General features: G+C 43.5%; 1 protein-coding gene across 3 annotated transcripts; it reads left to right on the forward strand.

Annotated features, from left to right (window-relative positions):
• Positions 1-8,537: 8,537 nt before the first annotated feature.
• On the forward strand, positions 8,538-13,786 carry LOC123119379 (nuclear transcription factor Y subunit A-7). 3 transcript variants are annotated; one of them, XM_044539174.1, is made up of 6 exons: positions 8,538-8,726; positions 9,243-9,405; positions 10,797-10,951; positions 12,034-12,108; positions 12,318-12,482; positions 13,209-13,786. In XM_044539174.1, the coding sequence occupies exons 2-6, from the start codon at positions 9,378-9,380 to the stop codon at positions 13,419-13,421; spliced, it is 636 nt and encodes a 211-aa protein (XP_044395109.1). In that variant the 5' UTR covers positions 8,538-8,726; positions 9,243-9,377; the 3' UTR covers positions 13,422-13,786. The 3 variants fall into 3 exon arrangements, with proteins under 3 accessions (XP_044395109.1, XP_044395110.1, XP_044395111.1); XM_044539175.1 differs by having other exon boundaries at positions 8,545-8,726; positions 9,248-9,405; XM_044539176.1 differs by having other exon boundaries at positions 8,586-8,726; positions 12,037-12,108.
• Positions 13,787-14,136: the final 350 nt, after the last annotated feature.

Here is a 14,136-nt window from a genome sequence, read left to right on the forward strand (position 1 = left end):
CTGAAGACAAAGACCACTGCTGGACGAGGCTCTCGCCCAAGTCCTCACAAGAGGCAGGTACCCTTCCAAGTACCGTCTGAAGAAGACGAAGCTGATGATGAAGAACTTGCTGAAATCATCAGAGATAGGCAAGTCAGGGCCGCTAGAGACAAGGGCACATATGTGCCACTGCTTTTGGATCCAAAGTTGATCCTCGACTACATTGACCTCTGGCACAAGGACCCAAACACTCCTATGCCTGACTTCAAGCTGACTCCTAGTCAAAGACATATGTTGACTGCCTTCATCCAAGAAGAAAAATGGAAATTTGAGAAGGCCAGACAGCTCAAGAAAGCTCAGTACAGGAAGGAGAAATTCCTGAAGAACAACGTTGTCTCTATGACAACTGATGAACTTGTGAAGATCCAATCTGAAATCAAAGTCCTCAGCGATGATTTCAATGCTTACTATGCTGATTGGAAAGGAGCCAAAGTCAGGTTTGTCAAACTGACTAAGATGTTCACCTCAAATGTTGCAGCCCCATCGTAACAAGAAATTCCTCAGGCTGAAGCCGCTGCTCAGCCAACTGAAGAACATGCCAGCACCGCTGATGACAATCAGGCTGCTGAAGAAAATGTGAGTTCCAGGGCTGATGACTGCATTCCAGCCGCTGAAGAAATTGCCAGGGCACCCACTAGCAGTGCGCCTGAAGAAAATGAAGAGGTCAGGGCAACTGCATCAGTTGTGCTTGAAGAAAATCAACCACATTCCTCTGCTCCTCCTGCGCCTACTCCAACTCCAATTCTTCCATCTGCATCAGATGTGAAGAAGACCAAGGCTGCAGAGCGTGCAGCAGTGAAGAAAAGGAAAGCATCAGCTCCTTCAGCCATCAAAGGAAATCATCCCTTTTGATGAAGACTATGTGATCCCTAGCAGATCTGATGAAGAAAATCCTTCTGCTGCTACGTCAGAGCAGATGGATGAAGAAATTGAAGTGGATAAAATCCCTTCAACCCCCACGGTTTCCTCGCCTATGCCTCAGTTCACTGCTGAAGAGGCTGGCGTTGAAGAAATTGAAGAAGAAGATGTGGACATTGGCTGTACCACACCAGTGATGAATTATGACTTTTGGGAAAGTCAGCACCCCAATTCTCCACTCTTCACTCCACTGCAGCAAATTTCTCAGTCCCCAGCCACTACAGTTCAAATGGGATCTGATGAAGCTCATGAAGACATTCCAGCCGCTAGTGCTGAAGAAAATGAGAATGAAGAATTTAAGAACCAGGCTGCCACTGAAGAGGAACCAGAAATTCCTCAGCCTGAAGAACCTGAGATTGCGATTCCCGAGGTCATCATGCAACTGACTGACACTCCACTGCCCAAGCCAAAGGATCCATTCTCAAGGAAGCAAAAATTCAAGGCTGATGCCTTCTTTGGCGAGCATGTATTCTTCACTGATTACAACCCTTATGACTCTGCTCGCATAAGGAAGAGGCGTTTCTGGACTGCCAGCCAGGCAAATTTCTATTCCTCAGTGATGTTCAACAAAGACAAAGCCTTCGATCATGAGCACATTCCTCACGTGGATATGGAATCTCTGCCATGCTTCGGGCCAGTCCTCAGTGTTCTCTACGACGCTGGACGGTTAAATTTCTGCACTGACATATGTGATTGGAATGAAGAGCTAATTCTTCAATTCTATGCAACTCTGCACATCACCGGCAACTCTGAAGATGTGAATTCATGGGTGCTGGACTGGATGTCTGAAAACACCCACTACAAAGCACCAGCTACTGAATTGCTTCGTGCTTTGCCTCTCAGTCCTTCCCTTGAAGGTGCTTGTTGCGTCTACAATGAACCTGAGCTTACAGATCACTATATGCAAGTGCTGATGAAGCCATTGAAGCCAGGTCAGGCCCCAAGAACAAAATTCCTTGTGAAGGAATTGTTGTATGTGCCTCGGACTGTCTATCGCATTCTGACGAAGACAATGAGTCCTATCAAGGGCCACGACTCTAATGAAGAAGAAGTCGTTGGCATCATGAAGAATCTGCTTTTCAATATCATTCATGGCGTTCCCGTCAACTTCCATGATTTCTTCATGAGGACTCTGGCCAATGTCGCAATGTCACCATTTGAGTTGAAGCCTTATGCTCCGTGGATTATGAGATTCATCAGAACAAGGTCTTCACTCAACTACAAAGCTGATACACTGAATCATTGCAGCTACTTGCCCCCGATTGAAGTCCTCAAACGGACATTTTCCTCAGCTGATGAAAAGGGCAAGGCTACTGCTGTTATTGATGAAGGCATTCGTCCATTGGATGGACAATTTTGCAAAGCTGCATCCTACTCCACCAATGATGACTCTGCCACCCATGACTCTGCCGCCAACGCACCCAAGCAAAATCCTCAAGGCACAGCACCCAGGGTGACGACTGACCGTGAGCTACTCCTCAGTCTTCACCAGAAGGTTGATCGCAATCACAAATGGGTCAAGCGTCAGTTTGGTTCAATTCTTCACAACATGACTGCTACCCACAATGCAGTGAAGAAAAGCCACTACTACCTTCATGAAACCCTCAACCGCACCTGGGCTGTTCTGTCGCACATATATGGTGAAGAAGATCTGAAGAAAATGGGTCTCAAGGAAGATCTTGACTAGGCTGCACCTCCTCCGAAGAAGTACAAGAAGGTCAAGGTTCCTTCCTTGGTGGCCAGCTCCTATTCTTCATCACGTGACACTGATGAAGACTTGGACGACACTGCGGCAGGCCCTACATCAACAAACGACCCCAACGACGTTGGCGCTCCTTCATCACCTTGATATTCTTCAGGGGCGTTAGTCCTCATTTTCGCCCCTTTTGGTCATTTGATGACAAAGGGGAGAAATTTGAGTTAGTCTTCAAGCGGGTCTATCTTATATAGGCGTTTTTTTCTAAGTTGCAACTCTCGTTCTTTTGAAGACTTTGCTGGATCGAGTTGTAAACTTAAACTCTATGGTGGCCTGATACTTTTGCTGTTTTCTTCTGCATGCTTATTCCTCGTTAATGTTATTGCACGCATGCTGAATTACATCAGTCACCATATTTCATCATGCATTTCAAATTCTTCATAAATTATGTCAAATGCGTGTATGAATTACAAGATATAGGGGGAGATCTCCATGATTCAACTCTTCAAGTGTGCATTGCTTCAAAAGCAAACTCCTCACTATGCACATCTTCAGGGGGAGTTCTTCTATATCTTGCAATCAAATTCCTCAATATCAGTATTTACACTTCATATGTTTATCCCCGTTGAAAACTTAACCTATATTGTCATCAATCACCAAAAAGGGGGAGATTATAAGTGCATCTAGTGCCCCTTAGTGATTTTGGTGTATTGAAGACTTATAGGTTAAGGGACTAATGTATTTATGAGTGTACACAGGTCCATAAGTCTATGAGGAGTTTGATATTTACAGAGAAAGTCGACCCCTAAAAATGACGTTCTTCGACTGAAGACCTTGGATTTCTGAAGACTTTGAAAGTGAAGAAATTGGTGTGACCTTGAAGGCTTGGTATTCATTTGAAGAACATGAAGCGTGAAGACTTTTGTTTTCGTAGTTTCATTTTCTCTTTCTTGAGTCATAGGAAACACCGTACTGTTAAAGGGGATCGAGGAAATACTAAGGAAAAATTTCCATGTGATGCTCAACTCAAAATCCTACACCTACCAATCCCTTCGAGTGAAGCCATTGGAAATCTCATACAGTCCAGTCATATTCTTCAGTGACAGAGACGAAGTTCTTCTGGTCTCTGAGGAATTTGTTCTGACTGAGGAGTTAGGAATTCGCGAGTGCGGATTGCCTACACAGTGAGGAACATGATAGCCCTGAGGAATTTGATACTCAAATTTCCGACCGTTGGTACGCTATGCACCAGCTGTCCCAAAATATCTACCCACCTAACGGTCATATCATTGAAGGGAATTTATGTGTTATCATGACGGGCTGCTCCCTAGGTTATAAATAGCCGCCCCCTACAACCACTAGCTGGTTGGCTGCTCCGAGAGAAACTGACATTTGTCATTTGAGAGCATCCCATCCTCCGAGGACTTTGAGCGAAAATCATCAAGTGAGGAAAAACCCAAACCCAAACACCTACAAACCCAAAGTGATTGAGCATCACTGAAGAGATTGATCCTGCGTGGATCCGATGCTTGTTACCTTTGAAGACTGTGCTTCTTCCAGACGGTTAGGCGTCATGGTCTAGAGCATCCAAGAGGAATTGTGGATCGCCGAGTGACCAAGTTTGTGAAGGTTCGGAAGTCACCTGAAGACTTACCACGAGTGATTGGGCGAGGTCTGTGTGACCTTAGCTCAAGGAGAATACAGTGAGGACTTGGTGTCCTGGACTGTGTGTTCAGGACTGGGTGTCCGGGACTGTGTGTCCTCAGGTTTAAATACCTAGCCGCTCCAACCAGATGTACAACTGAAATAGCAGTTGGAACTGCTCTACCAAATCATTGTCTTCACCAAGCTTTCTGGTTCTATTTCGTCAACTCTTTCATTTCCTCATTACTGTATTGTGTGCTTGTCATATCTATGTTTGACGACTTTGACTGAAGACTTTCTCAATTTCCTCAGTTCAATTTCTTCAGTTTGTTTGTCTTCATCTTGTGTTATCCTATGTTTACGCTTTCTGTACTCTGTGCTTGTCTTCATTCATCATGATGACCATGCTTGTATTTTGTTGTGTTTACTTCTGAGTACTTATTCCGCTGCAAGTAGTTCTTCGCTAAGGAATTTCCTCACCCGCAAATTCCTCAGTGAAGAATTCATAAAAATCGCCTATTCACCCCCCTCTAGTCGATATAACGCACTTTCACTCTCCGATGATGCGTGAGTAGTTCTTTGTAGACCTTCGGGTCCGTAGTTAGTAGCTAGATGGCTTTCTCTCTCTCTCTCGTTTGATTCTCAATACAATGGTCTCTTGGAGATCCATATGATGTAACTCTTTTTGTGGTGTGTTTGTTGGGATCGGATGAACTTTGAGTTTATGATCAGATCTATCTTTTTATCCATGAAAGTTATTTGAATCTTCTTTGATCTCTTATATGCATGATTTCTTATAGCCTCGTATTTCTTCTCTGATTTTTGGGTTTTGTTTGGCCAACTTGATCTATTTATCTTGCAATGGGAAGAGGTGCTTTGTAGTGGGTTCGATCTTACGGTGCTTGATCCCAGTGACAGAAGGGGAACCGACATGTATGTATCGTTGCTACTAAGGATAAAATGATGGGGTCTATTTCTACATAAATAGATCTTGTCTACATTATGTCATCGTTCTTATTGCATTACTCTGTTTCTCCATGAACTTAATACACTAGATGCATGCTGGATAGCGGTTGATGTGTGGAGTAATAGTAGTAGATGCAGGCAGGAGTCGGTCTACTAATCTTGGACGTGATGCCTATGTAATGATCATTGCCTGGATATCGTCATGATTATTTGAAGTTCTATCAATTGCCCAACAATAATGTGTTTTTCCCGCTGTTTGCTATTTTTCTTGAGAGAAACCACTAGTGAAATCTACGGCCCCGGGTCTCTTTCTCATATTATTTGCCTTTGCGATCTATTTTCCTTTGCTTTTATTTTCAGATCTATTAAACCAAAAATACAAAAATACATTGCTGCAATTTATTCCTATTTTATTTTATTTGGCGTTCGATCTATCAATCTACTACAATTTATTAACGTCCGTTTGCCAATTTCTGGCGCCGCTACCCGAAAGGGATTGACAACCCTTTTACACGTCGGGTTGCGAGTATTTGTTATTTGTGTGCAGGTGCCGTTTACATGTTGTTGCTTGATTCTCCTACTGGTTCGATAACCTTGGTCTCATAACTGAGGGAAATACCTACCGCCGTTGTGCTGCATCATCCCTTCCTCTTTAAGGAAATACCGACGTAGCTTCAAGCCGCATCAGGTGGCGGGCGGCGGGATCGGCGACAGGATCGGGGCACCGTGCCTCGATCCAGAACATGGGGGGAGCGAGCGAGAGAGAGAGAGAGAGAGAGGATCGGGAGGATGTGGGGTCTTGGGGGGTTAGGGTTTGGTCGCCCAGGGGGGTTGTAGTGGGGGGTTGGGCCGGCCTGGTTCGGGAGGCAAGTTGGGCCACGGCCCAGCAGCAGGGGGGCTGCTATTTCATTTTTTTCTCTTAAAAACATTCTGTTTTTTTATTTCCTATTTATAACAAAACTAGTTTTATAAAATAAAAGACTTGCACCTAAAATGTTATTATAATTTAGGCTACTGCCACATATAATTTGGCACATTAAATAAAGTAGTTTGTATTTGTTTATTATTTTAAAAGCATTTAAATATTTTGTTTTAGCCACTGTTTTGATTATTTAAGGCATTTAAACACATTATAGAAGGTTGGTTCCACCACCAAAATTAGTTAGGGATTATTTGCCACACGAAGAACATTTTAGTTTTGACATTTGAATTTTTTTAAAGTTTGACTTGATTTTAAATTTGAATTTGAACGGGGTTTGAAACAACGTGAGTTTACCAACAATAATCGTGGTGACGTGGCATCGTTAGTAAGGAGTTATTGTAGCTTAATTATCCGGGCGTCACACCGGGGTTCATCCCCCGAATAGTAGCCTCCGGGCGACTTGAAGAGTCGGGCGGAGGGATTCCACGGGCCTATCTTTTACTTTTCAGTATTTACTTTTGTGCAAGAGTCAATAGTATGCATTCTCATCTCAACCTCAATTATTCTCTAGTTGGCAAGTATCATGTGGTGGAGAAAGATTTAGAAACATATGGCCAGTCAAATATGTTTGATCATGATTTATTATTGTTGACAATTATCTCTATGATAAATGAGTTGGGAGGCGAAACATTAAGCCCCTATCTTTCTCTGTGTTCGTTGGATGCCATTTGTTCTAAAAATATGCTTTGAGTACTAGCAATCATAGAAGACTATATGATGATTGAGTATATGGAGCTCTTACTTAGATTTTGCTGAATAAGTTGAATTGCAATTGTTTGGTGACTGAGAACATATATTGTCAAGTTTCAAGAGAATTCATTGTTTGAACCATAACATGTGAATTGGTTGCTACTTTAACACGATGCGTTTTATGAGAAAGGGTTGCTGTTATGATGCTAGAAAAAGTGATTAAATTACTCCCTCCATTTTTGTATACAAGGTCACTATCAAAATTACAATTTGCAAGTATACAAGGCCACTAAAATTAATCGAGGCAAAATTGATGGCGTTTGCCTCGTACTAGCACCCGAGGACATTAATATCCCTTGTGTGCATGCGAGAATGAGAAGGTTAGCTTGCATTCCTAACATTATCAATCAATGAGGAGTAAGAGGGTTGGCTTGTTGTGCGTGGGAGAGAAAAAACACATTAATTAACACGACAAACAAGGTGACAAGTTAGCTTGCAACATTGACTTAGAGCAAGTACAATAGAACTGAGTTAGCGGGCTATAAGGAATAAACTAGTATTTTTTGCTTAGTTGGAGGAAAAAGAAGAGGAGATAGAAGGTAAGCGGGCTCTTCGTGAAGAGCCAGCTTTAACACGTGCTTCTAGGCACTTTGTGAGAATGAAAGGTGGGCCACATAATAAAAAAATAGTACATTCTTTTGATCTACTATTATACATGTTGGCTATAAGATGAGCTGTAGATGACATGGCACTGACTTATAGCCAGCAGCTGGCTATACTATCAACCATGCTCTTAAACATAGCATTGATTTTTACCTTGGTATCTGTAATATGAGTTTGTGGGCTTGTATACAAAAATGGAGGGAGTATCATTGATCAAACTTATGCACTATGCGCATTCACACTTCATAAATTATTTCTTTTATCATTTACCTACTTGAAGACGAGTAGAAATTAAGCTTGGGGATGCTGATACGTCTTCAACATATCTATAATTTATGAAGTATTCATGCCACGTTTACAACAATTTTATATGGTTTTGGTATGATTTGGATGAAACTAACTCGGACTGACGCTGTTTTCAGCAGAACTATAGTGATGTTTTTTTGTGTGTAGAAATCAAAGTTCTTCAAATGCAGCGAAATTTTTTGACGGTTTTTTTGAAATAAAAGATGCACTAAAGCTTCATGGGAGGGGGAAGAGCCACGAGGAGCGCCCTGGTGTCTTGTGTGACCCACTCGTGGTTCATATTTGCCGTGTTGGTTTCGTCGGGTGTATGTAAACCACCACCAATTAATTCTATAAGATATCTTTACATGTGACGGTGGTTTTTCTGTCTCAAAATAAAAACTCATCATATGCAATAAAAAAGATCAGGCTATTAAAGTTTTAAACAAAAACCTTGATGACCAATTGACCACTGAAAAAACCCAAAGAAGGTTTACTGAGCGAGCAGGTGTCAGTTTGGAAGGTTCGGTTCAATGGCTACAACAAGCACCCGGAAGCTTCCATCCGTCCACATCCATGATCCATCCACTCGCCGATACATATACGAAAACACCCCTGAGGAAATCGAGAATACCCTCTTATCCTCTCTCCGCCTCCCCACTCCCCTCTCTTTCGCGACGTCGTCGTCGACCCCTCTCCGCCGTACACGCCCACCCTCCACCCTCCACCCTCCACCCTCCACCTAAGCGCGCCAGGGAATTCTCTCGCCCGCTCGCAACCGCCGTCGCCGTCGCCGCCGCCGTCGTCCTCCTCCGCGGGGCCCGAATTCGACCCCTCCCGCTGGTAAGCGCCGCCGCGCCGAACCCTAGCCCCGCTCGGGCCGTCCAAATATCATCGCCCCATCATCTGTGTCGCGGATTCGCTTGCCGCGCGGCGGAGTACTGATTAGCGGTTTGTTTTGGGGGCAATTGGGGGTGCTTTAACTGACTGAACCCTCGCGCTGCCTGCCTCCCCACCCCTGCCCTGCGGTGGATTGATTGTGCTCCTTGCTGGCTGCGGAATTCAGTCATGCCGTGGGGCATCGATCGTGCGGCACGAGCCTTGTACTAGTACCTTTGCGGGTAACCAGTGGATGATTCTCATTTACAGTAGTGGTTTTCAAATCTCAATTGGCTGATGCCATGGCGCACAATTGGCTTCCTGTATGTATACATAGGTCTGCCTTGTTGCCGTGGCTTCAGTGGCCATAAACAGAAAGAAACTTTTATTTTGTGGGGGATAAATAAACAGAAATAAGCTCTAGTGGGGTCTTGCTAGAAGCTCAGTTTTCTTTAATTTTTTTCCTGTTTCCCGTTTCAGGACAGCCGTTGCAGTTTGGTCTCGGAGAAGACATCGGCGTGCTTTCCTGCTGCGGCATGGAATGAGGGTCTTGATTACCGTGTCTTTTCTCCGAGCTTGATACTGGTTGCGCTTCGCGTTGGAAAGTAACAAACCATGACTTCTGTCACCGACGGTGTTTCAGGTATGCTTCTGTCTTAAAAAGCACGCATACGGATATGGAGACACGGACACGGCGATACGCATACGGGGACACGGGATACGTCGTTTTCCAAAAGCAGCCATTCGGGGATACGTTGAGTATATATATTAAAAATTAAAACATGCCCTGTGGTATAGAGTGAAATAGAAGGAGAGAAACAGAGATGAGATCATAATACTGTCCCGTTTCCATTTGCTGTCTCCTTTTTCAAGTGCTCACGATTGAATTAATTGATCCTCTAGACCCATGCCATTGCAACTTGCAAAATACATCAAATGTTAGTATTAGTCTATTAGAGAGTAGAGACTGGAGAAGACATGGAGCAGAGGATGCAGGTATAACTTTCACCCTCACCCATGGACGATTAGCTACTGGCGGTGGCGCTCTGAGATGCCATGCTCCCTAACATCAAGCAACAATCAAGACAGCAGCACCAGGCACCAGCATGCAAGTGAGCAGCAGCTCAAGAGCAAGCAGCAATGGCATGGCCGCATGGGGATGCAAGCAGCAGCAACTCAACAGCAAGAAATCAAGCAAAGAGAGGAAGAGGTTGAGGAGAGGCTGCTGGGTTCATCTGCTTGAGCGTGGTTGCCGTCGGGAGGTCGAGTCCGGGCGGCGGCGGCAGTCGAATCCAGGGGGCAGCGGCGGTGATGGCGTTTTCAATTGTGAGCAGCGTTCCTTCCGTGGAGAGCGTGTGTGCGATCCTGCAAACTAGGGTTTGTATAGGGCCGAGGCTGTTATTGGGCTTCCCGTGGCCCCAACGTATTCCATACGTATCCTAGCCGTGTCTTTGTTTTTTTTTTCCTTTCCTTATTTCGGAAATCAAGGGATACTGGGGGACACGCTTATCCCGGTGTGTCCGGTCGTATCACCGCGTCCCGCCGAATTAGGACGGCAGTTTGGCAGTTTTGTCCATGCTTTGTAGCTTTTGTTACCCAGTTCTTTGCCATGTCAATTTTGAACCGTAGCAGTAGTAACTACTAGGTAGGGCAGTGTGCGATTAGAATTTTGACCATAATTGTGATGCTTTTTATGACTCTTGGCTCATGGAATTGGAGCTTTGGTGTACATGGGAATTGGGATATTGTATTTGTAGTTGTGTACCAGCACTGAATTGTGTAGCATTACACGGTAGTATAGCAGCTGTCATGTCTAATAGCTGGTAAGATTACTGGACATGCTGGGATTTGATTCCTTATCTGTTGATATTATTCTGCAGTATTTGCATCGATATCAGTTGCCACATTCCATAAATGTTGACATGTTGATAATATCTACACCATAAATTCCCAGTCGTTCCATTTTTATTAAACATACAAGGAGATCCAATTAACTATGCCTGTCTCATTTTTATGCAACAATTTCTCATGCAGGTGATCATAGAGCTGATGAGCAGCAGAAGCAAGCTGCTGCTCAAGGGAACCAGGAAGAGGCCCCAGCTACTAGTATAGGTAGTCAGGCAATGGTGGCAACACCTTCCACAGATTATGTCACACCCTATGGCCACCAGGAAGCTTGCCATGCAATGGTATGAAGCCTGTAACTTCCCATTTTTCTTCTTTATTGATTGGTAAGACCACCCCTGTACACTTCTCAGATTGTAATGTCTTCCACTGAGCCCTCGTTTAAAGAAAGATCGAGGATTGGTCATAGTATTAGTTGGAGCAATGTAATGGATACCCATAAGAATCACAATGGGTTGGTCGTTCAGTATGGATTCTTCTGCCTGACTACCTGTTCCGCATTATATTGATAGGCATCAGCGTAATATTTTTTTCCTGGTTGAAGCACATTAAATCAACATTAATAATATCGGAAATGATAAAAACGTTTTTTATGGCAACTTTTGTTGACGCGAGGATGGCAAGTTCAGTTGACAAGCACGGCAATTTCCTGGAAAAAACAAACTGAGAGTGGAATTGCCACCAACTACACTTGCCATCTCTCGCGTATATAAATTGCCACAAAAAATGTTCGATTTGCCATGGGCAAATCCCGAATGTTCGGGACTTATCAGTGTCCAATAATATTAGACGATATTGAGGTCAAAACTTGTAAAAAATGGTTAGGTTAAACTTTTTTTAGAAACAGTGGTTAGGTTAAACTGCATCATTTCCTTCTCGTTGAGGTGATATATGAGATTTTGTTTCCTTTTAAGGCAGACTATTTTGTTAAATTCTTAATTAGACGTTCAATGTTGATTATATCCAATGCCACAGTTTGCATATCACATTTCCTTGCCATACTGATTGCCCATGTCAGCTCACCGATCACATTAAACTACTTGCCTGTTGCAAACTCCATACATGGGTTGCATCAATTTCTCGCTACCTCTTCTGCATCCTAATATATTCCTCTCTGCTTCTAGCTTTAATATTTTGGTTTAGAAGATTTCTTTGTCATGCTTAAAGCATTTTTTTTAAATGTAGACTGAATGTGTTAAAAAAGCGCTGCCATTTGTTCTAATTGAGCAAATTCCCATGCCTTGCCTGAACAGATTGTTGCCTCTTCCTTCTATTGCTTTCTTGTTATGGATTTTTATTGTATTTCATGCATGATACTGGAGTTATTGTGTGAAATTTGTTGGCTAATCCCACATTTTGTGCTCAGCAGGGTCAAATTGCTTACCCAACTGTCGATCCATTCTATGGAAGCCTTTATGCAGCCTACGGTGGACAACCTATGGTAAGCTCTTGCTACATGGTATAGCAATATCCGTAGTATAGGCCACAAGTATACCTGTGGTTGGTATGTCTAGGCCTACATTGAATATGCCTACATAGCCGTCCTGGTTCTTAGCAAGTGAGAAGTAACTTTGCATGATCGTAGACCTTGCTATATTATTGTTACTCTATTCAAACTAGTTCAGCTCATCAAACTGGTGTGTTCTTCAGATGCATCCACCAATGGTCGGAATGCATGCAGCCGCAATACCGTTGCCTACTGATGCAATTGAAGAGCCTGTGTATGTGAATGCAAAGCAATATAATGCCATATTAAGGCGGCGCCAATCTCGGGCTAAAGCAGAGTCAGAAAGGAAGCTTATCAAGGGCCGCAAGGTAAATGCCTATCAGTGTATTTACGTTACTGTATAACTTGAAATTTGATTAGATGTTTCTGTTTCTGAAGCTTCAGTATAGTTAAGAGTTGGTCGGAAGCACAAGTGCACAACAATAGGGCAAATAATCAAGTGAATACTCCATTCTACATACCCTACCTCCACTGTGAAGATCGATCTGCACCACGTTTTACTATCTTATTAGGGTGAACATCATTTCAATCTTCTGCTATATCTGTATTTCAATACACCAAGTTATCAATGGCAACATAAAAATAGTAAGGATTTGGGAATAGAAGCAAGTTGCTACACATTGACAATTTCTGATATGGAAGAAGGTGGATTTGCGCTTCTTTGTTCATCTGGGAAGTTGCTAAGCTGGAGAGAATTGAATTTGTTAGTAGGAATGTAGTAAAAGGCAACCCATAAATTTCAGTTCACCTGGGAAGTTGCTAAGCTGGAGAGAATTGAATTCGTTAGTTGCTCTCAGTTTTGAACCTCGACACAGAGACTGGTGTTGGCATTATCTGCAAAAGCTCATCTAGGACTTGCATGAACCATATACAGATATGTTTCCAGTGCCAATCTGCTTGCAATTCTTATTCTTGGGTAGCATGTGGGACGATTATGCTAATGTTCATTCTTGTGGCTGTGAAGTTTGTGCTTGTTGGTATCCCCTTTCTGTATCTTGTAATGATAATAATTGACATGTGCCTACATTGTGCAGCCATATCTCCATGAGTCGCGGCATCAACATGCCTTGAAAAGGGCCAGGGGAGCCGGAGGCCGGTTTCTTAACGCAAAGTCAGACGACAATGAAGAGCATTCTGATTCCAGCTCCAAAGATAAGCAGAATGGCGTTGCACCCCGCAGCAGTGGCCAATCCTCCCAATCTCCCAAAGGCGCGACTTCGGCTGATAAGTCAGCAAACCATGAATGAGATGCTAGAAGGTCCGCCGGACGCGACGATCCATGCCAACAGTTTTGTACAGTATATATATGCTAGTGAGCGAGAGAGAGTCGCGCCGGCGGGTGCCATAGGATATATCCGCTCTGCTCTATAGTAGTGATAGACTTATCGACAGATTTTTTTGCAGCATTGGTCCGTGTTTGCTCGGTTTGGTTTCTACATTCTGTACAATGAGTAGTTTTTTTTGTGGTTTTTGTGTTCCGGGGTTAGCCGCGGGTTTGGTCAGGAGGCTTTTGTAGCTTATAAAAGAAGTATAATTAGTGCTACATTGTTTTCTTTGGTGTGGATTTGGTCTCTTAGCTGTGCTGCATCCTCATTCGTGGTGCAGAAAATAATATCTGGGTATACATAATAATAGCTCTGCCTGCAGCTTTCTTTGCCCTTGATTGCATCAGCTGCAAATGATGCTCTCATGTTTTGGTTGGATGTTGTTACCCAGCATGATTCGGAGCCTCGCCATACGATGTTTGCATCTCTGTTTATATGTTCTCCTTTTTAAGTTCAGTTGCCTGATGATTATCAGAGACTACTGCCCTTGAACACATTTGGACCCTGGTAGAGAAGGTCAGTCAGGCCTTCAGAATTAGTAACCATACTTTTGAATCTCATGGCCTGTTCTGAGTCCCTCCGCTCCACGACTCCGCTCCTGGAGCAGGTGGAGTTCCAGTTAAACACCGCGGAGAGA

The sequence above is a fragment of the Triticum aestivum genome, chromosome 5D, assembly GCF_018294505.1.
Source record: "Triticum aestivum cultivar Chinese Spring chromosome 5D, IWGSC CS RefSeq v2.1, whole genome shotgun sequence".
Classification (NCBI taxonomy): Eukaryota; Viridiplantae; Streptophyta; class Magnoliopsida; order Poales; family Poaceae; genus Triticum; species Triticum aestivum.

Coding starts and splice junctions, on each gene's coding strand:
- LOC123119379 (XM_044539174.1), top strand. CDS start 9,378: ATGACTTCTGTCACCGACGGTGTTTCAG. Junction 9,406..10,796: donor TGTCACCGACGGTGTTTCAG/GTATGCTTCTGT, acceptor TTTCTCATGCAG/GTGATCATAGAGCTGATGAG. Junction 12,109..12,317: donor CCTACGGTGGACAACCTATG/GTAAGCTCTTGC, acceptor TGTGTTCTTCAG/ATGCATCCACCAATGGTCGG.